Raw genomic sequence first — 24,549 nt, forward strand, 5'->3', positions numbered from 1 at the left:
CTCCCCTGTCACCTCACACACACACACACACACACACACACACACACACACACACACACACACGCTGGGGATTTTTTATGTTGCTTGCTTTTCCGTGTTTTCGTGTTTCCTTCTTCATCAGTATTTATCTTCTCTATGTTTGTTCCTTCCTCCTCTTCCTTACCCTCCTCCTCCTCCTTCTCCTCCTCCTCCTCCTCCTCCTCCTCCTACAACCATCTAACTGTCATACCAGTAATCCACCCTATAATTCCCTCCTCCTCCTCTTCCTCCTCCTCCTCCTCTTTCTCCTCCTCCTCCTCCTCCTCCTCCTCCTCCTCCTCCTCCTCCACCGTAATTGACCACCACAACCTCCACTACCATCCCTTGTCACCATCTTATCACCACTCCTCCTCTCCTCCACCTCCTCCTCCTCCTCCTCCACCCCTACCACTATATCCTTTCAACGGCCATTCCATCTCCCTCCTCCTCCTCTTCTATTGCCATCTCCATTATTCTCCTCTTCCATCAACCTCCCCACAATTATTCCTCCATCAACCCACAGTGCAATTATCCACCATTCCCCGCCCATCACACCCTCCATCTGCTTCCCCTTTCTCCTCCTCCTCCACTTCCCTTCCCTTCCCTTTTCTCTCCTCTCCTCTCCTCTCCTTTCCTTTCCTTTCCTTTCCTTCCTTTTCCTTTCCTTTCCTTTCCTTTCCTTCCCTTCCCTTCCACTCCTTCCCTTGTGATATCCTTTCCTTCCGTTCCCTTTTCTTCCTTTCCATTTCATTTCCTTCCCATCCCATCGTGTCCTTTCCTCTTTAATTTCCCTTCCCTTCCCTTCCCTACACTTCATTTTCAGGTTCGTTCTTTAGACTTACTCCCTCTCTTCTCTCTCCTTCCTTCCCTTTCCTTCCCTTCCTTCTCTTTTGCTCCATTTCCCTTTCATTCCCATTCCTTGCCATTTTCCTATTTTTTACGACCCCACTCTCATTCCTTCCCTTCTCTTTCCTTCCTTACCCCTCCCTTTCCGTCTCTTCCCCGACATATTATTTCCCTTCTCGTCATGAGGGGACAACGTAAACACCAGCTGGAGGAAGAGGGTGGAAGAGGAAGAAGAGAAGAAAGGAGAAGGAAGTGAAGTGAAAGAAAGGAGGAAGAAAAAGAAATGGAGGGAAGCGGGATTTAGAGAGAAGTTAGGAAAGGAAAGGAGGAAAAGTTAGGAAAGGACGTGGAGGAAGGAAATAAGGAAGGAGAGGATAGAAGTGAGAGGAAGGAGGAAAGAAAGAAATAGACGATGGAATGAGGAAACCAAGCTAAGAGAAGAGAAAAAAGAGGAAGGAAAAACGGGAGGAGGAGGAGGAGGAGGAGGATAACATGGCGTCTATTTAAGAAAGCATGTCTTAGGTGTTTGGTTATAGCGAAGTGTCACTCGAGTGTCGGCCTCCCCTGTGACACGTCCAACATGGTCTCCTCTTCCTCCTCCTCCTCCTCCTCCTCCTCCTCCATCTCCTCCTCCTAGCTTCGTTTCCTCCTTTCATGTGTATTTCCTTTCATCCTTCCTCTCTTTTCCATTCATATCCTTTCCTTTCCTTCCTTTCCTCATCTCCGTTCTCATCAAAACCTCCTCATCCTTCTCCTCTTCCCTTCCTTTTCTCCTCTTCGCTTCGTTTCCTCCTTTCATGTGTATTTCTCCTGTTATCCTTCCTCTCTTTTCCATTCCCATCCCTTCCTTCCCTTCGTTTCCCCATCTCCGTCCTCATCAAAGCCTCCTCATTCTCCTCTTCCCATCCTTCTCTCCTTTTCGCTTCGTTTCCTCCTTCTGTTGTCTAATTCTTCCTTTTATCGTTCCTTCCTCCTCTCATCCTATCTCTCCTTCCTTCCGCTTCCTCATACACACCCATCAAGTCTCCTCCTCCTCTTTCTCTTCTTCCTCCAGACAGGTTATCCTCCTCCACCCTCCCACGATAGGCAGCAAGGGAGGGAGTGTATAGGGAGAGGGAGGAGTAGGGCGTAGGAGTAGGACGTAGGATGGAGGACGTAGGACTCCGTGTAGGTTCCTTGACTCCTGTCCTCAATATCTCCCTCCTCCTCCCCATCCTCATCCTTCTACCTCTTTACCTCCCTTTTATCATATCTACTTCCTCTCTACTTGCTTCTGTTTTTCTGATTTTTTTTTATTTCCTCCTCGCTTCCTCTTATGTGTTTTATCTATACTTTTCTTCCTACCCACCTATCTTCTTCCTCCCTCTACTCATCTCACCTCAGTAACAAAGTCAGAGCATTTTTTTACGCAATTTCTGTCTTCTATAACATATTGGTGGATGCTGGAAAAGGTTAGATCATATTGGTGGATGCTGGGAAAGGTAAAATCGTATTGGTGGATGCTGGGAAAGGTTAAAACAGATTGGTGGATGCTGGGAAAGGTTATATCGTATTTGTGGATGCTGGGAAAGGTAAAATCGTATTGGTGGATGCTGGGAAAGGTTAACCCGTATTGGTGGATGCTGGGAAAGGTTAACTCTTATTGGTGGATGCTGGGAAAGGTTAATTCTTATTGGTGGATGCTGGGAAAGGTTAAAACAGATTGGTGGATGCTGGGAAAGGTTAACGCTTATTGGTGGATGCTGGGAAAGGGAAATGGATCTTGGTGGATGCTGGGCTTGCATTTCCAGCATCTCACCGCACCCAGTGACAACAACCCCCCCCCCCCCCTGTGTCCCATCATAACCAACCAAACATCTCTCCCCCAAACCGGTCCCGCACGACCACCACCACCACCAGCACCACCACCACTACCACGACCACCACCATCTTTCCTCCTCCTCACACCACCACTATCAACTCCACCTTCCTCCTCCTCCTCCTCTTCCTCCTTTTCTTCTTTCTTCCCTTTTTTTGTCTTGTTTTCCTCCTCCTTTTTTGTCTCATTTTTTTGTCTTCTTTTCCCTCTCCTCCTTTCCGTCTTTCTTTTTTTTGTCTTCTTTTATTCCTCCTCCTCTTCCTCTTCCTCCTCCTCCTCCTCCTCCTCCCTCGGTAATAATAGCGTGAAGGGCGGAACACGACAAATTTGTGAAGCGAGGGATGAGAAAGGGAGGTGAGAAACGTGAGGTGAAGGGAGGAGAGAGGAGGTAAAGGAGGGAGGAGGGATGGGAGAGAGTGAGAGTGAGAGAGATGAGCTGAGGAAGGTGAGGTTAGGTAGAGGAGGTGAGGTAAGATGTATGGTAAGGGAGAAAGGGAGGTAAGAAAGGAAGGGAGGGGAGGGGAGGAAGTTAGGTAAAGTAAGGGAGAAGGAGAGGAGAGGAGGTGAGGGTAGGTAAGGTAAGGTAAGGCAAGGCAAGGCAAGGCAAGGCAAGGCAAGGCAAGGCAAGGTGAGAGAGAGAGAGAGAGAGAGAGAGAGAGAGAGAGAGAGAGAGAGAGAACGAGAACGAGAACGAGAGAGAGAGAGAGGGAGAAAGAGAGAGAGAGAGCGCGCATCAGGCCACCATCATCACATCTACCTGGCTCTGGCCGCCGCGTTTGAGCCAGGTGAGATAAGCCGCTCACTAATTACGATGCCCCGCGCAAGTCACCTCTCCCACACACCTGCCCACCACACACCTGAGCGAGGGCGCCGCCGCTCACACGACGTCGGTATATTGTCAGACGCTTCCGCCTCTCACATCAACTACTTCTAATGTCCAAAAAAGAGATCAATCGGATTCTAGTGAGTGGTTTTATGGGTTCAATGGACAGAAGAAGGGTCAAATTATATGTATACCAGAAGGATCATAAAACTGTACTCTTGGAAATGCCCTAAACTCTTATACGAAAGTCTTGTCAAATGTGTGTGTGTGTTTGAGCGAAGAAATGTTTAAGTCCGTATTCTTAAACTTATCGGTACCTCATGCAGTTCCACAGTTTAATTAAAAGCCTCTCGTAGAAGTTGTTGGGGGTTTCATGGACCGTTTTGTGATCCTAGTGATAGTTTTACCCGACTTTTGCATCTTGAGCGGGAAGAGCACACAAGAAAACCCGGTCAATCTTCTCTGTGGTCTTGGAAAATAGTCGTAATGGGAACCCGATACGTTTAAAAAAGGTCTTGTTTAAAAATATGGACCCAAAAAGCCTCCTCCCGCCGGCGGCCCGCTTAAGCTGATGTCACGGCGGAAAGGTTCAGTGAGAGGAGATGAATAGCTTGATGAATAATAGAATAGAGGTGGTTATAAAGATTCCCCCGAGCTTGGTATAGGTAGACTAAGGCCGTGTAGCTCTGTAATGAATAATTGAATAGATGAATAAAGAAATGAATATATAAAGAGATAAATAGATAGACAGAGAAAGTGTTCGATATATACATAGATTATATTGATAGAAAAAAAAAAACATAGGCAGAGAGATCGATAAGGAATAATTATAGAGAGGAGAGAAAGTCTGATGGAAAGATAAATAGATAGATGTAAAGATAGAGAGTAAGGTGGATAGATAAACAGACAGCCAGATAAATAGATTAGCAAACAGATAAACACATAGCTAGGTAGATAGACAAACAGATTAATAGATGAACCAACAGATACAAACATAAGCGAAACACATACAGTTGTAGAGATAAATAGTTGGATAGATAGAAAGGTGGATAGATTAGCAAATAGACAAATAGCTAAGGGGATAGAAAGACATAGATATATAGACAGAAAGCCCAACAGATACAAAAAGCACACATTGTCGAAGTAACTATTCTGAAACGGCACCGCTATAAAACACACGAAAACAAACCCACTCCGCAAGAACCTCACAATCCACTACTGACGAAGGACTGCACAAGACACGGATGGAAATGACTACGAGGAGGCTTTAGGTAGGATTCGTGTGGGCCGGGGCAGGAAGGAAGGAAGGAAGGAAGGAAGGAAGGTAGAGATCATCGGGGCCCAGGTATTACGGGTATGCGAGGGGCGGGCACGGATGGGACGGTAGGCACGCGGAATGGGATGCTGGAGGGAGATGAAGGGAGAGGGAGAGAAAGGGAGACTATGATGCTGATATATTCCTTCTACACTTTCCTCCCTCCCTTCTTTCCTCTCCTTCCATTCTCTCCTTCCCCTCCTCCTCTAGTGCTGTAAACAGGTAAAGATGCTGTGAGGAAATGGAGAGAGAGAGGAAAGGAGAGGAGAGACAATGATGCTTATATATTCCTCCTACATATCCCTCTCTTTCTCTCTCCTTTCCTCTCCATCTCCCTTCTTACCTCTACAGCTCTTCCCTCCTTCATCTCTTTCTCCTACCTTCTTCCTCCATCTCCAACATCTTCCTCCCTCCCTCCTCTTTTGCCTCCTCTTCCATCAGCCCTCACTCCTCCTCTTTCTCTCTTTTTCTCTCCTCCCCTCCTCTAGCCGTGTGAATAAGGATGCTGTGAGGAAGAGGAGAGGAAGAAAGATAGAGACGAGATGCTTACAATCTTGATCAATATTTTCCTCCTCCTTCCTTTCATCCCTCAACCAATCCCTCCCTTCTATACTTCTACTATCCCCTTCCCTCCCTCCTTCCTCCCTCCCTCTCTCCTAAAATTATGAAAAAGGGTGGAAGAAAAAAGACGTGAACTTTCCTTGTCTGCGAAATTAAAGTCCCGCATTGTCCTTAACATTACTAGAACAACAACAGCAACAACAATAATGACGATGGTGATAATGATGATGATGATGATGATGATGATGATGATGATGATGATGAATAGCGATATCTTCATTCCGCGAGGCAGATCAGGTTACAAACAGCCTTGAAGCAAATGGTAAAAAAAAAAAGAATAAAAAGAGGAAGAAATGAGAAAAAAAGAAAAAAAAAGAATCGCTAACGTGTCCCTGGAGATGAGAAGGACCACGCCAGGACGACCCTCACTCAAGGACATCATTGTATCCTTCATTACTCCCCTCACCCCCTCCCCCTTAGTCCCCTTCCTCCCCCTTCCCCTCCTCCTCCCATCCACTTCCTTCTGGGATGCTGGAGGGAGATGAAGGGAGAGGGAGAGAAAGGGAGACTATGATGCTGATATATTCCTTCTACACTTTCCACCCTCCCGTCTTTCCTCTCCTTCCATTCTCTCCTTACCCGCAACCTCAATTGCTGTAAATAGGTAAATATGCTGTGAGGAAATGGAGAGAGAGAGACAATGATGCTTATATATTCCTCCTACAGATCCCTCTCTTTCTCTCTCCTTTCCTCTCCATCTCCTTCTTACCTCTACAGCTCTTCCCTCCTTCATCTCTTTCTCCTACCTTCTTCCTCCATCTCCAACATCTTCCTCCCTCCCTCCTCTTTTGCCTCCTTTTCCATCAGCCCTTACTCCTCCTCTTTCTCTCTTTTTCTCTCCTCCCCTCCTCTAGCCGTGTGAATAAGGATGCTGTGAGGAAGAGGAGAGGAAGAAAGATAGAGACGAGATGCTTACAATCTTGATCAATATTTTCCTCCTCCTTCCTTTCATCCCTCAACCAATCCCTCCCTTCTATACTTCTACTATCCCCTTCCCTCCCTCCTTCCTCCCTCCCTCTCTCCTAAAATTATGAAAAAGGGTGGAAGAAAAAAGACTGGTGAACTTTCCTTGTCTGCGAAATTAAAGTCCCGCATTGTCCTTAACATTACTAGAACAACAACAGCAACAACAATAATGACAATGACGATGGTGATAATGATGATGATGATGATGATGATGATGATGATGATGAATAGCGATACCTTCATTCCGCGAGGCAGATCAGGTTACAAACAGCCTTGAAGCAAATGGTAAAAAAAAAAAGAATAAAAAGAGGAAGAAATGGGAAAAAAAGAAAAAAAAAAGGATCGCTAACGTGTCCCTGGAGATGAGAAGGACCGCGCCAGAACGACCCTCACTCAAGGACATCATTGTATCCTTCATTACTCCCCTCACCCCCTCCCCCTTAGTCCCCTTCCTCCCCCTTCCCCTCCTCCTCCCATCCACTTCCTTCTCTCTTCCCCCACTCTCCCCCTCCCCTCATCCCCTTTCTCTCCTTCCCACCTCTCTCCCTGTTCCTTCCCTCCCCTCATCCCCTTTCTCTCCTTCTCCCTTTCCTCCCTCTACCTCTCTCCCTGTTCCCTTCCCTCACTCTCCCCTCCCCTCATCCCCTTTCTCTCCTTCTCCCCTTCCTCCCTCTACCTCTCTCCCTGTTCCCTTCCCTCACTCTCCCCTCCCCTCATCCCCTTTCTCTCCTTCTCCCCTTTCCTCCCCTTTCCCCCTCTCCTGTCCCTTTCCCTTTCCCCTTTCCCCTTCTGTCCCCATCCCTCCCTCTTCCCTTCCCTTTCCCATTTCCCCCTCTCCTGTCCCCTTCCCTCCCTCTCCACCTCTCCCTGTCCCCATCCCTCCTCTTCCCTTCCTTTCCCCCTCTCCTGTCCACCTCTCCCTGTCCCCATCCCTCCCTCTTCCTTCCCTTTCCCATTTCCCCCTCTCCTGTCCCCTTCCCTCCCTCTCCATCCCTCCCTGTCCCCGTCCCTCACATTTCTTGTCCCTCCTTCCTCCTCTCCCCCCCCTCCCCTTCGTACCAGATGTTCGGACTTTTGCCCCATCACGGACCTCCCCACCTCCCCACCCCCGCCCTTTCTTCACATGTCAGGCCGCTCCTCGCATTTCACATTCATGACTTTTCCGATCGATGGAGAGAGAGACGTTCAGAGCGTGACCTTCCTTGTTCCGTGCATGTCGCTGCCCTTGTCTGACCACATAATTGGACCTTTCTGGCTACCTTCTTCGTGTTTGTATAATGTTTTAATACCCGCCACAGGCTCAATGGGCGATGCAACGGAGATGAGCACCAAGGCCATGCGCAGCTATACCGTATCCTTTTCATTTTACCTTGTCTTAGTTTCTTTCCCTTCCTTTACCTTCCCTTACCTAGCCTTACCCTCCCTTAATTAACCTTATCTAACCTTACGCTACCTTACTTTACCTTAATTGTCCATCTACCTTACCTTACCTTACCTGTCCCTATCCCTCCCTTTACCTTAACTTACCTTATCTTACCTTACCTTACCTGTCCCTATCCCTCCCTTCACCTTTACTTACCTTATCTTAACTTACCTTACCTGTCCCTCCCTTTACCTTAACTTACCTTACCTTACCTGTCCCTATCCTTCCCGTCTACCTCCCATCAGCAGCAACCTGTCAGCAACCTAAGAAACCTCTCGAGCAACCTTCTGTCTCTCGTCCAAGCCCATGTCACCTGTCAACCCCTTATGATGTTCCAGGTAACCTCTTCGTTCTTACCTGTCCTTACTATATACCGCCACCAAGCCACCTGTCAGCCACATAAGACCTTCCACGTAACCTTCCCGAGCAACCTTATGTTTCTGACCCTAGTCTATGCTGCCTGGTAACTCCTTAACATGTCCCAGGTAACCTCTCCTTCGTTTTTACCAATTTCTCTCCTTGCTATGTCCCACCTCCTCCTCCTCCCACCCACCTGTCATCCACACGTAAGACCTTCCAAGTAACCTTCAGTGTAACATGTCTCTCTCGTCCTTGTCCGTGCTAACCCCCGCCTCCCCATTCTCCCTTTTCCAGCCACCAGTCATCCTTGTATTCCTTAAGACTGATCATGGCTTTTTTTTATACCCTCAGTCACGTCAGTATCGCATGGTGTCCAAGCCTTCCTTCGTCTGTGTTTCCTATCGTGGTGGTGTCCAAGCCTTCCTTCGTCTGTATTTCCTATCGCATGGTGTCCAAGCCTTCCTTCGTCTGTATTTCCTATCGCGGTGGTGTCCAAGCCTTCCTTCGTCTGTATTTCCTATCGCGGTGGTGTCCAAGCCTTCCTTCGTCTGTATTTCCTATCGCGGTGGTGTCCAAGCCTTCCTTCGTCTGTATTTCCAGCCTTCGTCTGTATTTACTATCGCGGTGGTGTCCAAGCCTTCCTTCGTCTGTATTTCCTATCGCGGTGGTGTCCAAGCCTTCCTTCGTCTGTATTTTCTATCGCGGTGGTGTCCAAGCCTTCCTTCGTCTGTATTTCCTATCGCGGTGGTGTCCAAGCCTTCCTTCGTCTGTATTTCCTATCGCGGTGGTGTCCAAGCCTTCCTTCGTCTGTATTTCCTATCGCGGTGGTGTCCAAGCCTTCCTTCGTCTGTATTTCCTCCTGCCTACCACTTGACTTCTTGCTATAGAGGAGAATCAAAACGCCTCTCCCTCCAAAATTGACCTCCCTTTTGGCCATTCATTTCTACGTTTTCAATTGGAGCAGTGAATACCGGACTTTTTTAGTTATTTATTTTTGCTTTTGAGCGTCTTCCTTTATTGTAAGAAAAGCGAAGGAGCGAATTATTATAGCTACACATATATCAAAGTTTGATATGATATTGAGTTCCAACGCGAAGCCATCCGGACTGTTCCTTCTGAAATGTTAGCTCGCGTTCCCTTGGGTCATGTTCCTAAACCTTCGGACGCCTAAGCACACACATTTGACAAGGCTTTCGTAGGAGCTGCAGCCATACCCAAGGGAAGTTTTAAGACCCTGGTAGTAGGCTGACCATTCTTCTGGACCATGAACGCGAAAAAACACTCATTAGAACCCGATTCATCTCCTTTTTGGCCTTTGAAAATAGTTGATGTGAGAGGCGGAAGCGTCTGAGAATATACCAACCTTTAAATTTGAGCATCGTTATTTCTATAGTCAGTGAGCGTCCGAGTGTTTTCAAGGTCCACCGGGAAGCAGGTAAGATAGTTCCTTGTAAAGATTATTTCGTGTTACCGTCTAAGTTACTGTTATTGCGGTCAGTGAGCGTGTGAGCGTTGAACAGATGAAGGGAGGGAACGGAAGGGATTGTGACTTTTTGTGGTCAAGGTTTTACACGCCTTTTCTTTCCTTCCTCTCCTCCAACACACACTCGGAAGTTAGTTAGGTAAGTTATCTCCCTATACTCTCCTTTCTTCTCTTCTTTTCTTTATTCCCTAGTCTTCATCACCTTCCCTCCCTCCCCTCCTCTCTCCTTCCGTCTCCATTTCCTCCTCTCCATCCTCCTTTCCTTCATTCCCTCCCTGTCTCTCCTTCCTTCTCGTTCTCGTCCTCTCCATCCTTCCTTTTCTTCATCCCCTCTCCCTCCCTCTCTCTCTCCTTCCGCCTCCTCTTTCTCCTCCCTTCCTTTTCAGCTATACTCATTGTGGTCAAGGTCTTGCAACACACACACACACACACACACACACACACACACACACACACACACACACACACACACACGGTAGTTAAGTAAACGATCAGCCTCTCTACGCCTCCCGTCAGCCAGTCCCATTAACCCGTCATAAGTCAATTAAGGCGCCCCGCCCCGCACCACCTTGCCGGCTACCTGTGGCGGACCTCACCTCACCTTGGCCCACCCACCCACGGACCCACCTACCAACCTACAGGGGAAGGGGGAGGAGGAGTGGGAAAGGGAGGGAAGGGAGGGGACCACGGGGATGGGAGAGGAAAGGAACTGGGGAGAGAGAGTGCCCACCCAACTGCCCACCCAGCCTGCCAGACCCAACCCACACCTGTGATACCATCCAGACCCAAACTCACCCACAATAGAAGTGACCAACCTATGACCTCCACCACACACACACGCAAACGCACACACATACACTCTTTTGTTGACTCCTTGTACTCTTGTGTGTGTGTCCTTTGTGTGTAGGAGACCCAAGACTGAGTTATAGCGTTCGATAGGACACGGAAATAGGTAAAGAAATATATGAAAATAGACAGACAGGTAAATTGACTTAGATAGATAAAATACAGATAAGAAAAAAAGATATTGACCACAGACTCGCAAAAGTATAATGACACACACACACACACACACACACACACACACACACACACACACACACACACACACACGGCGGGCCACACACAGCCAGGTAACACTAGGCCCCCACCCATCCCCCAGGCTTGCCCCACCCCGCCCCGCCCCGCCCCGCCTCGCGCCTTGCAACTTCCATCCCCGTCCCTTCCTGACCCTACCCTTCCCTTTCCTGACCCTTCCCTTCCCTTCCCTTCCCTTCCCTTCCCTTCCCTTCCCGACCCTTCCCTTCCCTTCCCGACCCTTCCCTTCCCTTTCCCTCGCGTTCCGTCTGGACTCAGTGACACCTAGACAGACAGATTGGCTGTGTGTGTGTGTGTGTGTGTGTGTGTGTGTGTGTGTGTGTGTGTGTGTGTGTGTGTAAACAGCATCTGTATTGAGTCTCTCTCTCTCTCTCTCTCTCTCTCTCTCTCTCTCTCTCTCTCTCTCTCTCTCTCTCTCTCTCTCTCTCTCTCTCTCTCTCTCTCTCTCTCTCTCTCTCTCTCTCTCTCTCAGTGCCATTTATATATCTTTTTTTTCTTCATTTATTTATACATTTCGCTTCCCTCATTTGTCCGTGTATCGTATTTTCAAAGAGCTGCTTCGAGTTCATATATTCTTTTCATTCTTTTATCCTTCCATTTTCTTATCAGGTTCGTCCGTCCCAAAATTCATAACTTCTGTGTGCATCGGGGTGGAAGGAATTGGATGAAGAAAAGAGGGAAGGGAGAGAGAGCAATAAGCTGTTTTGTCTTCCCTTATTCTTTCCATTCTTTCCTCTTTTTCTTTTCTAATCATACAATAAAATTCATAACTTCCTGCATCTAAGTGAAAGGAATTGGATGAAGGAGGAAGAAAAAGAAAGAAAGGACGGATGGAAGGAAGGAAGGAAGAAAGGAATAAAGAAAGAAACGAAGGGAGACAGGAAGGAAGGGAAGCAGGAAAGGAAAGAATTAAGGAAGGAAGAAGAAAACAAAATTAAAAGGAAGGAAGAGAAAGCAATCAGACCAACACACAGACAAACAAACAGACAGACAGACGTGTTAGGACTATACACTCTGCGGTGGTACTACAATAAAGTGTGTGGGAGGAAGAAGAAGAAGAAAGGAAACACATCAGAGTAAGTAGAGAGGCGAGGCGTGTGAGGGGGAGGAGGTGGGAACAGAGGGAGGAGGTGGGAACAGAGGGGGGAGGTGACAGAGGGGAAGGAGGTGGGAACAGAGGGAGGAGGTGACAGAGGGGAAGGGAGGGGAGAGGAGGGGACAAGACTTGGTTCTATTCTCCCGCCTTTCCTGTAAATTCCCTCCAAGTTATCAGCAAGTTCCACTCCGCCTTCGCCGCCGCAGCTGTCCCCTCCCTCTCCCCCCTCCTCCTTCTCCTTCTCTCCCTTTTTCTCTCTCCAGGCACTCTCCGTATTTTCTCCCTCTACACGTAACCGCAGGGAGGGCCACTATAACCTCCCCTCTCTCCCCTCTCTCTCCCCTCCCTTCTCCCTTCCCTCTCTCCCATGCTTGCCTGCCAGAGTACTTCATATGCACTCCCTTTTCTCCCTCCCTTCTTCTACCTCCTCTACGTTTCTTCTCTCTCTTCTTTTTCTCTACTCTCTCCCTTCCTCTACCTCCTATACCATTCCTAGCTCTCCCTGGCTCTCCCTATACTTCCCTTCCTCCCTTTCCTTACCTCCCAACTCTCCCCTCACTTCCTTAACTTGCTTATTTTTCCTCTTCTTTCTCTACCTCTTCCTTTACTCCCCTGCCTTCCTTCCTCTACCTCTCCCCTACCCTTCATTCCCTTTACGCCCCTCCCTCCCTTCCTCTACCTCTCCCCTTCTCTATCTCTACCTCTCTCTCCCTTCACCCCCTTTCCCTTACCTTATTCCCTTACACCACTGATCCCTTGCTCCCCCTTACCCTCACCTACCCCCTCCCTTTCCTTCTCCCCCTTCCTCCCCCCTCCTCCCCCCTCTCCCATCCCCCCCGCCGCAGGGTAATGGGCGTCTCAGGTCTCGTTATTAATGGCTCGCTCACACACGCGTCCCTCACCCATTATCCCGTTGTTTGACTCCCCGTCCTCTCCTCCCCCTGTTTGTTTGCCTTCCTGTTTGCTTCTGCCTCCTCCGTTTGCAGTTTGCTCGCTTTTTTTCTTTTTGTTTGACGTGTGTTTTTATTCGTTGATTTTGTCTCCGATTTTTTGTTTGTTTGTTTGTTTGCTTGATTTCCTTGTTTTCCTTGTGCTGTTGTTGGTGTGTTTTCGTGTTTCTTTCTATTTGTAGTGTTTTTATTGAGTGTTCTCTTCTATTCCCTCGCTATTTTTTTTTTTGTACTCAGAATAAAACACCTAAAAAAAAGAAATAATAACATGAATTGATTGGATTACATTAACAAGAACATCCCTTTTTTAATCAATCTACTCTCATCATCATCATCAACAGCAAAAGTAGGACTTCCACGTGTTTACCAGTAACTACCTTCAATAACCCCTAAACAAACAGATTGAGAGTTCTCGCTTTCCTTGTTTTACCGGCACCGTTATTTCCTCCATCGCGCGGGAAACAGAAGAGCGCCCGTGCACCGCGAGGCCTGACAATATATTTCATCCTCAGGAATTTAATTAAACCTGACGTGATGGCTGTGTTGTATGTATAACCCCATGTGTGTGTGTGTGTGTGTGTGTGTGTGTGTGTGTGTGTGTGTGTGTGTGTGTGTGTGTGTTCTATTTTCTGAAAAGCTAAACAACTAAAAATAAGTCAGAAAAGTCGTTCTTAGTCGCTGTATTTTTTTTTTTTTACAACAAAGGAGACAGCTCAAGGGCACAAAAAAGGAAACAATAATAAAAAAAAAAGCCCGCTACTCGGTATAGGATGAAGGAGATCGAATTCCCTTCTTCACATCTTCCTACATAACCTAGAATGCTGAACAAGTAATCACACAGAGAGGCCGTTCTTGGATACTTTATGATTGACTTAAAAAGGTAGAAAGGTCGTTCTTAGACGTTGTAATGATGAAGAAGACAGCGTTCCTTTCTCTACGTTCACCTACTTAACCTTGAATGCTGAAAAAGTAGAGTCATAGAAAAGCCGTTCTTAGATAGTTTAAAATGAAGGGGTAACAAAAGGATGGAAGGTCGTTCTAAGACGCTATATACTCGTAGGATGAAGGAGACTCGATGCCCACCTACATAACCTAAAATGCTACAGGAGTAAAAGAAGACAGCCGGATTTCGTAAAGGCACACACACACACACACACACACACACCATCCTAACAGAGACCATGCAGCATCGCGCGAGAACTAAAAGGGTTGTATTCTTAAACATTTCGGCGCCCAAACACTCATATTTGGTACGGCTTTCGTAGGAGGAGCTTAGGTGGGGTTACGCTTACAGGAGCTACCTTGTATAAGCCAACCGGCCTCTTGCAGACTCCTTATGTTATGTTCTTATGTTAGCACACACACACACACACACACACACACACACACTTCATCCTGTTCAGTCTCGCCATTTGCACCTCGGGAGAGAGATGGCGCGGGGACGGGAGAGTTCGGGGCGGGGCAGGACACGTGCGGCTGATGAGGTGTGTCGGGGGTCGGGGCTTGGCAGAGAGCAGGATCTCGCGAGGCTGATCCTGTTCTGACCGGAGCCTGTTCTAATCCTCTTCGCCCCCTCCACCTCCTCCTGATCCTGTATAGGTCATGTTCCTCGCTACCTCCACGTCTTTATCTCTACATTTTCACGCCTTCTTTTTCCTCCCTCCTCGATTTCCTCTTTACTTTATCCTCTCTATTGTCTCCTTATCCTCCTCATGCACTTTCCCTTCTTTATATTTTCCCCCATATCTGTTTTTTTTCTGTTTTCCTTTTTCTTATCGCTCTCACTTCCCTCCTCCCTATCCTCCTCATTTCCTGTCTCCTCTACATCTCTTCCCTCCATCTCTAACAACCCTCACAAGCTCCCTTCCTCTCCCTTCTCTCTCCACCTTCCCATCTACCGTGTTCTACTTTCTCCTCCCCTTCCTTGCATTACATTCTTCACTTGGTGTTTATTTTCTTTTCCCCCAACATATATTTTTCCTCTTCTCTTCCTTGTTTGATCATTCTGCCCTCCTCTGCTGACTAACTCTTCGCCTCCCCTCTCCTCGTTGCAGTGCGGCCCGGCAGGTGTGCGAAGACAGCATGGCGACGGTGCAGGTGGCAGGCAAGGTGTGTGCTGTGCTGGCCGCCACGACACAGGTGAAGGGAAGAGTGGGCGGGGCTGCCTCACACACACCTGAGGGACGGCCACACCCACGCCCTGTGAGTCGTCCTTCTGTTCACTGCATCAAAAAAAAATGTCCACTTCTTTTCCACTTCCTTTTGTCACGATTTTTCATGTTCAAACTTTCCACGCTGCGACCCAGTTAGTTAAAGCATTACCCTCACGAACCATTCTGAAGCCTTTTGACTCTGTACTAAGAACGCAGAGCTTTTTTTTTTTACAGCAGAGGAGACAGTGCAAGGGTATAAAAAAAAAAAGGATTAGATGCTTTACTTCCTGTTATATATGTGTGTGAAGAAGTGACGTTCCAAATAATGCCGCAACCAGGTATATACTAAGACTTGATCCCCTGCGCTAAACACCCACACTCCCGCCCTATGTGGTGTGGTGTGGTGTGGTGTGAGGCGAGGCATGAGGTGTGAGGAAGGAGTAAAAAGTGTTAGCGTTATGTGATGCGGTGTGGTGTGGTGTGGTGTGAGGCGAGGCGTGAGGTGTGAGGAAGGAGAGTGGGGTGTTTGCGTGTCAACCAGGGGGGGGGGTTGCGCTTGAGTTAGGAAAGGAGGGAAAAAAGTTAAAAATGAGTTCGTTGGGGCGTTTAGTGAGCAGATAACTTATACAGGTGGGAGTTCTCTCTCTCTCTCTCTCTCTCTCTCTCTCTCTCTCTCTCTCTCTCTCTCTCTCTCTCTCTCTCTCTCTCTCTCTCTCTCTCTCTCTCTCTCTCTCTCTCTCTCTCTCTCTCTCTCTCTCCTTACCACCACGACCACCACCATCACCACCTAAGCTTAATTACCAATCAGTTCGCCGTCATCGCCACTTCCACCACCACTATCCCCTCCTCCTCTTCTTCCTCCTCATCCTCCTCCTCCTCCTCCTTCTCCTCCTCCTCCTCCTCCTCCTCCTCCTCCACCAGCACGTCGGGTCGCGGAGATCAATATGATTTACGGGAGAATAAATGAACCCAGGTATACAGGTGTGCGGGCAGGTGTGGGGGGAGGTGGAGGGGGAGGAGGAGGAGGAGGAGGAGGAGAGGGAGGGAGAGAGACGAGGAAGAAGCAGAGAGAAGGAAAATTGCACAGTAGCGGTTAGTGACATGTGCTGCGTTGTGTTGTGCGCGCGCGCGTGTGTGTGTGTGTGTGTGTGTGTGTGTGTGTGAAGTACTACGATACAAATTACAGAAACACAAAATAAAGCTGTGGTAATTTCCCTTCAACTTGGAAATAATCATCAAAGAGAAAATCCCTCTAATATAAGCGAACAAAAGAGGCAAAGCGAAAAGAAAAAATGATTGAACGGGAATAAGGAAAACGAGACTTGCAGCGGAAAAGACGATAAAAAACGACAGTACGAGAATGAACAGATAAACACATAAAGAAAAATAAACTATTACACTCAACACTCACAAACCATAAAACGATAAATGAAGTAAGAGTTGGTCGATAAATAGATAGAGAGACAGATAGACAGATAGATAGAAGGAAAATCATATAAACAGTTCCATTACAAACTTAAAACACGAAAACCAACACTAGAAGGGAACGTATAGGAAGAGAATGTGATGGCTGGGCATTCATTTATTTGTACAAAGGGAATGAGGACGGTGGAGGGTGCAGGAGGGAGAGACTGATAGCTAGTTTGAGAGAGAGAGACTGATAGCTAGTTTGAGAGAGAGAGACTGATAGCTAGTTTGAGAGAGAGAGACTGATAGCTAGTTTGAGAGAGAGAGACTGATAGCTAGTTTGAGAGAGAGAGATGGAGGATAAGAGGTACAGAAGAGGAAGAAAAAGACAGGGAATGAATAAGAGGGGGGGGGGGTGAATGGATGATGAGGACAAGATGAACTACTCTGTCACAAGCAACACTGACGGAGGGGTGGAATAAAGGAAGGGTGGAATAAATGGATGGAGTAAGGCACTTGATAAACGTTGCAACATAACATGAAAAACAAGTGGATGAAGAAGATAAATGGACGAATAGATGGAGAGATAGAAGACTTTTTAAACAACATTATTATTTTATCGCCCGTGTATTACTTGTATGCTATTAATTAAAACTCTCCTCTCTGTCAGTATTAATCATCATCATTCATTATCATTAGCGACGAAGAGTAATGGATGGTGACGATAGTAACTTAAAAGGAAACACTATCATACATTTATCATTCTTGTATTATCAATGTGGTATTAAAACTCTTGCCTTCACTTCCTCTTCCTCCTCATCACCATCCTCATCATTATTAATAGCGAAGAAGTGTGATAGTGGCGATAGTGACCGTTAAAAACCACCTTGTTATTTTTTTTTTCTGTATCATTTTTAAATTTCTTTTTTCTTTATTATTTTCTTTTTTATCTTTTTCTTCTTCTTCTTTTTGTTCAAACCACATTAATGTCATCTTTTCATCATTCGTGTATCATCAAAAGTGCGATCAAAATCCTAAAATCCTCTTCCATTATACCACCATTCATCAACACCATCATCACCATCATTAGAAACAAAGTGATGATGATGATGATGGCGATGATAGTGACGCAGGATCCAGGACCCACCCACCAAAACGAACACCATCACTTTATACCTTTACCTGCCCTCACCTGTAGCCCCCTCACCCCCCCCCACCCCCCACCCCTCTACGTGTTACCTGTCCTGTCGGTACACCTTGTCGCGGCCCCATACGCGTGTTCACCTGTCGCCTTATTTATGAGACACGTTGCCCGCCTCCTGTAACCTGACACTCACTCACTCTCACTCACTCACTCACTCACACACTCTCTCTCTCTCTCTCTCTCTCTCTCTCTCTCTCTCTCTCTCTCTCTCTCTCTCTCTCTCTCTCTCTCTCTCTCTCTCTCTCTCTCTCTCTCTCTCTCTCTCTCTCTCATTTAATTTATTTAGATAGAAAAATTCCTCCCAGCTTATTATTCTCTCGCCTTCATGTGTACAAAAAAAAGCATATAGCATTTTATTGTCCCTCTGGTAACAATCTCTCTCTCTCTCTCTCTCTCTCTCTCTCTCTCTCTCTCTCTCTCTCTCTCTCTCTCTCTCTCTCTCTCTCCAGGTGAGTCGACAGAGAGAGAGAGAGAGAGAGAGAACAATGACAGAACAAATGGACTCGAACCAATCAAGTTAATCGAATGAAATAAATTGATTATGAGAGAAAAAAAAAGATAAACAGCAAAAAAATGTGAAAATAGAAACTGAAGAAAGTGTAAAGAAAAGAAAGAAAAGAAGGAAGTAAGAAGAGGAAGAAAGATTGAAAAATGAGAAAAAAAAAGCAAAGAAAGATCCGAAGAAATAAAAGGAGAGGAGGAAATATGAAAGAGAAAAAATAAAGGTAGAGATGAATGAAGGAAGGAAGGAAGGAAAAGGAAATCAACCAAAGAAAGAACAAAAACAAACATGATACGAAAAACGAAACAGGAAAACATGAAAACTTAACAAGCTCGAAGAAATACAGGAAAAAGAAAGAAAGAAAGAAAGAAGAAAAACAAGAATAGGATGAAAGTTAACAGGCTTGTCGGCAAAGGAAGAAAAAAAGAACAACAAAAAAAGAAAGCGCAAGAAAAAAAATAAATGAAGTCGACGGGTTTGTGGTTGGCGGAAAGAAAGGAAAGAGAGGTAAAAGGAAGGGAGTTAATAGGCGTGCGGTTCACCTGCCCAATCAAGACACAGTACACACCTGGTATTTAGGGCTGGATGGGTTACGCCAGTGTGTGTGTGTGTGTGTGTGTGTGTGTGTGTGATTTCAACCTCCGTAGGCATTTTGAGAAAGTCGTGATAGTGGTAGTTAGTGGTGATGGTGATGATGGTGGTGGTGGTGGTGATGGTGATGACGAGGGAGATTGTAATAATGGTGTTGGCGCGATGATAGTGTAATGGTGAAGCTTGGAGAAAGTTGTACAGATGGTGATGTGGTTGTGGTGTGGTGTGATGTGATGTGGTGATGTACTGCTGATGTGGTGGTGATGTAGAGTGTGATTCATTGTGGTGGTTATGGTGTAGTACGATGTGGTGTAGAACTGATATATGGTGTGACATAGTAGAGATATATGGTGTGGCAGTATGTTATTATTTTTTTTCAGCAAGGAGCAAAAACAATAAACAACAACAAAAATCTATAAACGCTGCTTCGAACAACAACAAAAAAAGAAAGGAACGAAAGGTCAGAAGAGAGTGCTCAAATCGGTGTTATCTTACTTGCATGGTGCTGTGGCTGGTGTGGTCGGTCAAGTGAGGGGATGTGGTCACCTAATGCTCCTTGGTGGTGTCCTACGTTATATAATGGGTCACGTGATCGGTGTGTCCGGCTTTGTATTATCGTGATGTGGCGAAACGTGTCGTCATTGGGTGGGATGCGTGATGGTGAAACAGCCTTGTGTGTGTGTGTGTGTGTGTGTGTGTGTGTGTCGAACGTTCGCAGTGATAGAATGCTTGGTTCTTATTGCGTCACTTCCGTTTTGCTTCTGTTCTTGTTGTTGTTGTTGGTGGTGGTGGTGGTTATGGGTGGTAGTGGTGATGTAATGAGAGACACTCCATTGCCTGCCAAACACGAAAGCAGAACAAAAACACGAACAAAAAGAAGATGAAAAAGAATAACAAGAACGGGAAGAACAAGAAAATATAGAAAGGGAAGAAAGTGGAAAGACCAGAAAAAAAGAGAAGTCCAAAAGAAGGAGAGTTGGAGAAGGAAAGAAAAAAATATGGAAGAAGGAGCGGGAAAAAAGGAGGAGGAGGAGGAGGAGGAGATGGAGGAAAAGGAAGCCATGTCACACACTATACCACTATTTTCCTGTCTCCCGCCCTCGTATTGCACCACCACCACCACCATCACCACCACCGGCGCCACCATCACCACCCCCACCACCACCACCACCAGCGAGCCTCACAAACCAAGCATTTGACATCAGAAAACTGTGGCTCGGTTCTCTGCGTGGCCTGACGTATCGCATCAAAGTAGCCGAAGACCTTTTTTTTAACGTAAGGTATAATGTGTTTTACCTCCTCCTTTCCACTTAACATACAGGAGCTTAGGCGTAACACACACACACACACACACACACACACACACACACACACACACTATCTACCTTCTCTCCCTCTCCCTATCTCTTTCCTGTTTCCTCCCCTCACTTTCCCCTTCACCTACCTACCTACCTATCTACTTACCTGCCCTCTCTACTTACCTTCCTACTTACAGTCTTTCACCGTATAAGGACAAAAGCAACAAGCAGCTACTACCTTCCTGCCCTAAAAACTAAAGTAAACTCCAACTTCTTACTTCACTAATGGCCCGAGACTTACTTTTTTTTTTTTTACCTTTCTGCGAGGGTCCCCATTAACTGTTTCCAGGGTTGTGTGGTGCGGTTTTCTTCAGCTATCGGTGGCGAGGGAAATAAGTGAGGAAAGGAAGGTAAAGCGTACTGAAGAGAACAGGAAAGGGAGAAAAGAGAAGAGAGAGGGAAGGAGGAAATTGAGAGAGGGGAAGGAATGGAGAAATAGTGGGATGTGAAGAATGAGAGTGAAAGAGAAAACGGAGGAATGACGATAAGAAAACAAAGGTAAAGAGTATTGAAGGGAAGAGGAAGAGGAGAAAGGAGAAGAGGGAGAAAAGGAGGAAAATGAGAGAGATGAAGAAGAGCATGATGGCGGAGGAGGAGGAAGAAGAGGATGGTGAAAGAGTAACGAAGAAGAACAACAAGGAGAAGGAGTTGAGAAGAGGGGGAAAAGGAGAAGAGAGGGAGGAAAGGAAGATAAATAAGATAAGAATGGGGAAGGAAAGATTGAAGGAACAGGAGGAAGAGAAGGATGGTGAAAGAGCAACAAAGAAGAACAACAGGGAGAGGAGGAGTAGAGAAGAGGGAGAAAAGAAAAGGAGAAGTATGAGGGGAGAGAGAGAGAAAGAAAATGATAGTGAAGGAAGAGGAGGGTGAAAGAAAGTGAAAAAGAGTAATGAAGGAAAGACGATAGAGACGGGGAGAAGGAAAAGGAGACGCAGAAAATCATAAGAGAAAAAGGGAGTGGGAAAAAAAAGAAGAAATAAAGTGAGAAATTGGAAGGAAAGGAAATAGAAAAGAAGAGGAAACAAGAGGAGGAAAAGAGGGGAAAAAGGTATCGGAGAGGGGAAAAATGTGGTAATGAAAGGAAGAAAAATAAGGAATGAAGGAAAGGAAGGAAAGAAGAAAAGGAGTGACAGTAACAGAAGAAGAAATGAAGAAGAAAGGGGGAAACGAAGATGATCATAACAACACCAGGAGGAGGAGGAGGAGGAAGAGGAGGAAGAGGAGGAGGAACAAGAGAGGGGAAGGAAAGAAGAGGGGAACGAAACACACCATTAGGGAAACCAATCATCGCTGGACATGCAAACACACACACACACACACACACACACACACACACACACACACACACACACACACACACACTTAGCTTTCTCCGGAGGCTCAAGGGCTGCGCCACAGGTAAACTTCCCTCATTAACGCGCTCACCTGTGGGAAGAAACGTGGGAAATTAGCTGTGGGGGAGAGAGAGAGAGAGAGAGAGAGAGGAAAGATAGAAACAAAGGAAGCCGGAAAAGAGAGAGAAAAAATAAGAAAGGAAAGAAAAAATGAAGTAACGAAGAAGGAAATGAGAGAGAGAGAGAGAGAGAGAGAGAGAGAGAGAGAGAGAGAGAGAGTTAATGAGATTGTAGATGTGGGGTCAATGTGATTTTTCACGGCTATTCGCGCACCACTCATGTAATTATTCACGCTGTTATCGATTCCATCACGCGAATAGGCGGGCAATAAAATATGACAACGGGACGGAGGGAGCTGGGAAATGTCGTTCGGGGGCGTCTTTTCACGGCTTACAAGTTTCCCTGTGTCTTGCTGCGTTACTGTTTTCCCTTTTCTTTCTTTCTTTTCTCCTTTCTTTTTCATTTTAATTCCTTCTGTTTCGTTTTCTCTTTTCTTATTTTTTCTTTCTTGTTTGTTTTCCTTTTCATGTTTTTTTTTTGTGTGTGTGTCTTTCTGCTTTCCTGTTTTTCTTTTATTTTTTTTCATTTTATTATTCCTATTTTTATTAATTTTCTCTTTTCTTTTTTTCTTGTTTGTTTTCTTTTCCTATGCGTCGTCTTTTCATGGTTTCTAAGTTGCCTGTGTCTTTCTGCGTTAGTTTTCCTTTTATTTTTTTTCATTTTTATTCTCTTTCGTTTTCTCTTCTCTTTTTTTATCTCTTATTTGTTTTCTTTTCCTATGCGGCGTTTTTTCACGGCTTTTAAGTTTCCTTGTTTCTTTGTGCGCTATTGTTTTCCTCTTATTTTTGTTTTAATTTTTATTCATTTTTTTCCGTTTTCTCTTTTCCTATTTTTTTCTTGTTTGTTTCATTTTCCTATGCTATGACTTTGTTTCTTTTTTTTCATTCCTCTGCGTTTCTTTTCCTTTTCTTGCTTTCCTTTTTTTCATATTATTACGTTGTTTTCTGTTTCATCTTTTATTTTCGTATCTACATTTCATTTTCCTGTGCTATCAAAACCTTCCTGTATACATCATCCCAGTAACACAAAATCAGGATATATCTATTTCTATTCCTTCCCCTATCTATCCAGTAACACAAAATCAGGTTATATCTATTCCTATTCCTTCCTCTGTTTATTCTCTATTCCTTCTTCTTCCCCCTTCTCCCTTATATTCCTCCTTTCACTCCCTTTATCTTTACCTTTTACCCACCTACGCATCTTTCTAATGACAGACTCATGTTTACCTGCCTCTTTTAAACGCCGATTAGACTGTCATTTTATTCTTTGTACCCTTTTCGTTTTCCTCTCTCCAGCCTTTTTTTACCGGTACACTCTCTAATTCCCCTGCCTTCCGCCCTTTATATACATCTTCCTAATTAATGAGTATGGTGTTTACCTGCGCCCCTTAAATACAGGTAAGATCATCAGTGTCCCTTCCTACCTTTCCCGTTTTTCTCTTTCCAACCTTCCGCCCTATTTCCTTCCACTCTTCCTCTACACACCTACGTCAACCTACACATCTTAATTATATACGCGAAGTCGTGTCTTTCTTCCTAACTTCTTATTTTCACCTTTCATTTAAACACCTGCACCGACCTATACACCTTTAATTAGGCAAAATCGTGTCTACCTTCAGTCTTCTTCTTTCCTTCCTTTCTTTTACCTGTGCCAGCTTACACAGTTTAATTATATACGCAATGCCTTTAGTCTTGTCCTTTCACCCTTCCTAATTACACCTACGCTAACCTACACACACACACTAATTAGGCAAAATCATGTCCACCTTCAGTCTCCCTTCCACCCTTCCTTTATTCACCTGCACCAACCTACACACCTTAATTACGCCAAGTCGTGTCTACACCTGTGCTCCCTCTCTCTCTCTCTCTCTCTCTACCCAGTCCGCGTCGCCGCCAGCGTGAGCCTCGGCCCTTTCCCCGCCGCTCAGCCATGCGTGCCGCGAGTTTGTGGTGGCGGTAATTGTGTTTGATATGTAATGCGCGAGGTGGCTGCGTCCTGACGGCTGAGCGGCGAGCAATTGTGTTGGGAGCGGCGGGCGTGGCGGGCGGGGGGTGTGGCGCGGCCCGGGAGCCTTATCTTAATGAGGCTACTGTTTGCCGCCCGTGCTCTCCCGCGGGGCCTGCTGCGCTTCCGACCTGCTTCCGGGTGTTGGTTTTGGTGGTGGTGGTGGTGTGTTCGGTTAGCGGTGAGTGGTGGTGTCGGTATTGGTGGTGGTGGAGATGCGGTGTTGATAGAGAAGAGGGAGGTAAAGATGCGCTGTGTTGATGGATTGACGGGAAGGGTATGGAAGATTATGCTGTAAATTGAAATGTAGAAAGTATGGCAAATAACTATCTAATTGTTTGTTTCGTTTTTTTATGAGGGGGCTATTTCAGACCGTTCAGCCTCCGTATACTGAGGACTACGTTTAGACCAGGATTAGACCATTGGTTTTGCCGCTAATGAAGACTAGTTGGATGTTCTGTAATGCTGGATTGCGAAAACAACGCTAAACATTTCTGGCCTAATCAAGAACTTTCGGGCTACCAAAACATAACATAACAACTGACAAGATGCCCAAAAATGATTACAATTCTCTTAGACCGTGAAATCTACACTCATGAGGGAAGATAAAAAAAAAGATCCCCAAACACAAGACGACCCGCCACACCTGATCCAACACGTTCTAAATTCCAAGACCGTGACAATGAATCCTTTAACCCAAGAAGTGAGGATGAAGTACTGAGGACTGTGTGGCCCTTCAGAACCGGATCAAATGAACGGGGAGGGGTGTGTGTGTGTGGGTGTGTGTGTGGGTGGGTGGGAGGGGGGGGGGGAAGGAGGTGCCGGTGGTGGGTTCCTCGTGACCAACACAAACCATTAGACAACAAGGGCGGCGGCGAGGTGCTGACGTAAGGCGAAGTACATTGCAATTACCGGCGAGAGGAGCGACAAAGGAGAGTCTCAGCGAGCACAAGGCGGCCGTGGTTCGAACTCCGGCGCCGAGGGAACTTTACGCCGTGAAGGAGTTACGTGATTTTTTT

At 46.1% G+C, this 24,549-nt stretch overlaps 1 protein-coding gene across 2 annotated transcripts in view; it reads right to left on the reverse strand.

The window, feature by feature from the left end:
* Positions 1 to 24,549, reverse strand: part of LOC126998569 (probable serine/threonine-protein kinase tsuA) — a 150,436-nt gene that overhangs the window by 75,476 nt on the left and 50,411 nt on the right. The window contains exon 1 of one of the 2 annotated variants that reach the window (XM_050860373.1): positions 19,210 to 19,265. The exons of the other annotated variant lie outside the window; for it this stretch is intronic. Within the exon in view, the coding sequence (XP_050716330.1) occupies positions 19,210 to 19,215 (6 nt within the window). The 5' untranslated portion in view covers positions 19,216 to 19,265. Of the gene's footprint in view, positions 1 to 19,209; positions 19,266 to 24,549 lie in introns of those variants that run through there. 2 annotated transcript variants of the gene reach the window in all.

Source organism: Eriocheir sinensis, chromosome 14 (genome assembly GCF_024679095.1).
Source record: "Eriocheir sinensis breed Jianghai 21 chromosome 14, ASM2467909v1, whole genome shotgun sequence".
Lineage (NCBI taxonomy): Eukaryota > Metazoa > Arthropoda > Malacostraca > Decapoda > Varunidae > Eriocheir > Eriocheir sinensis.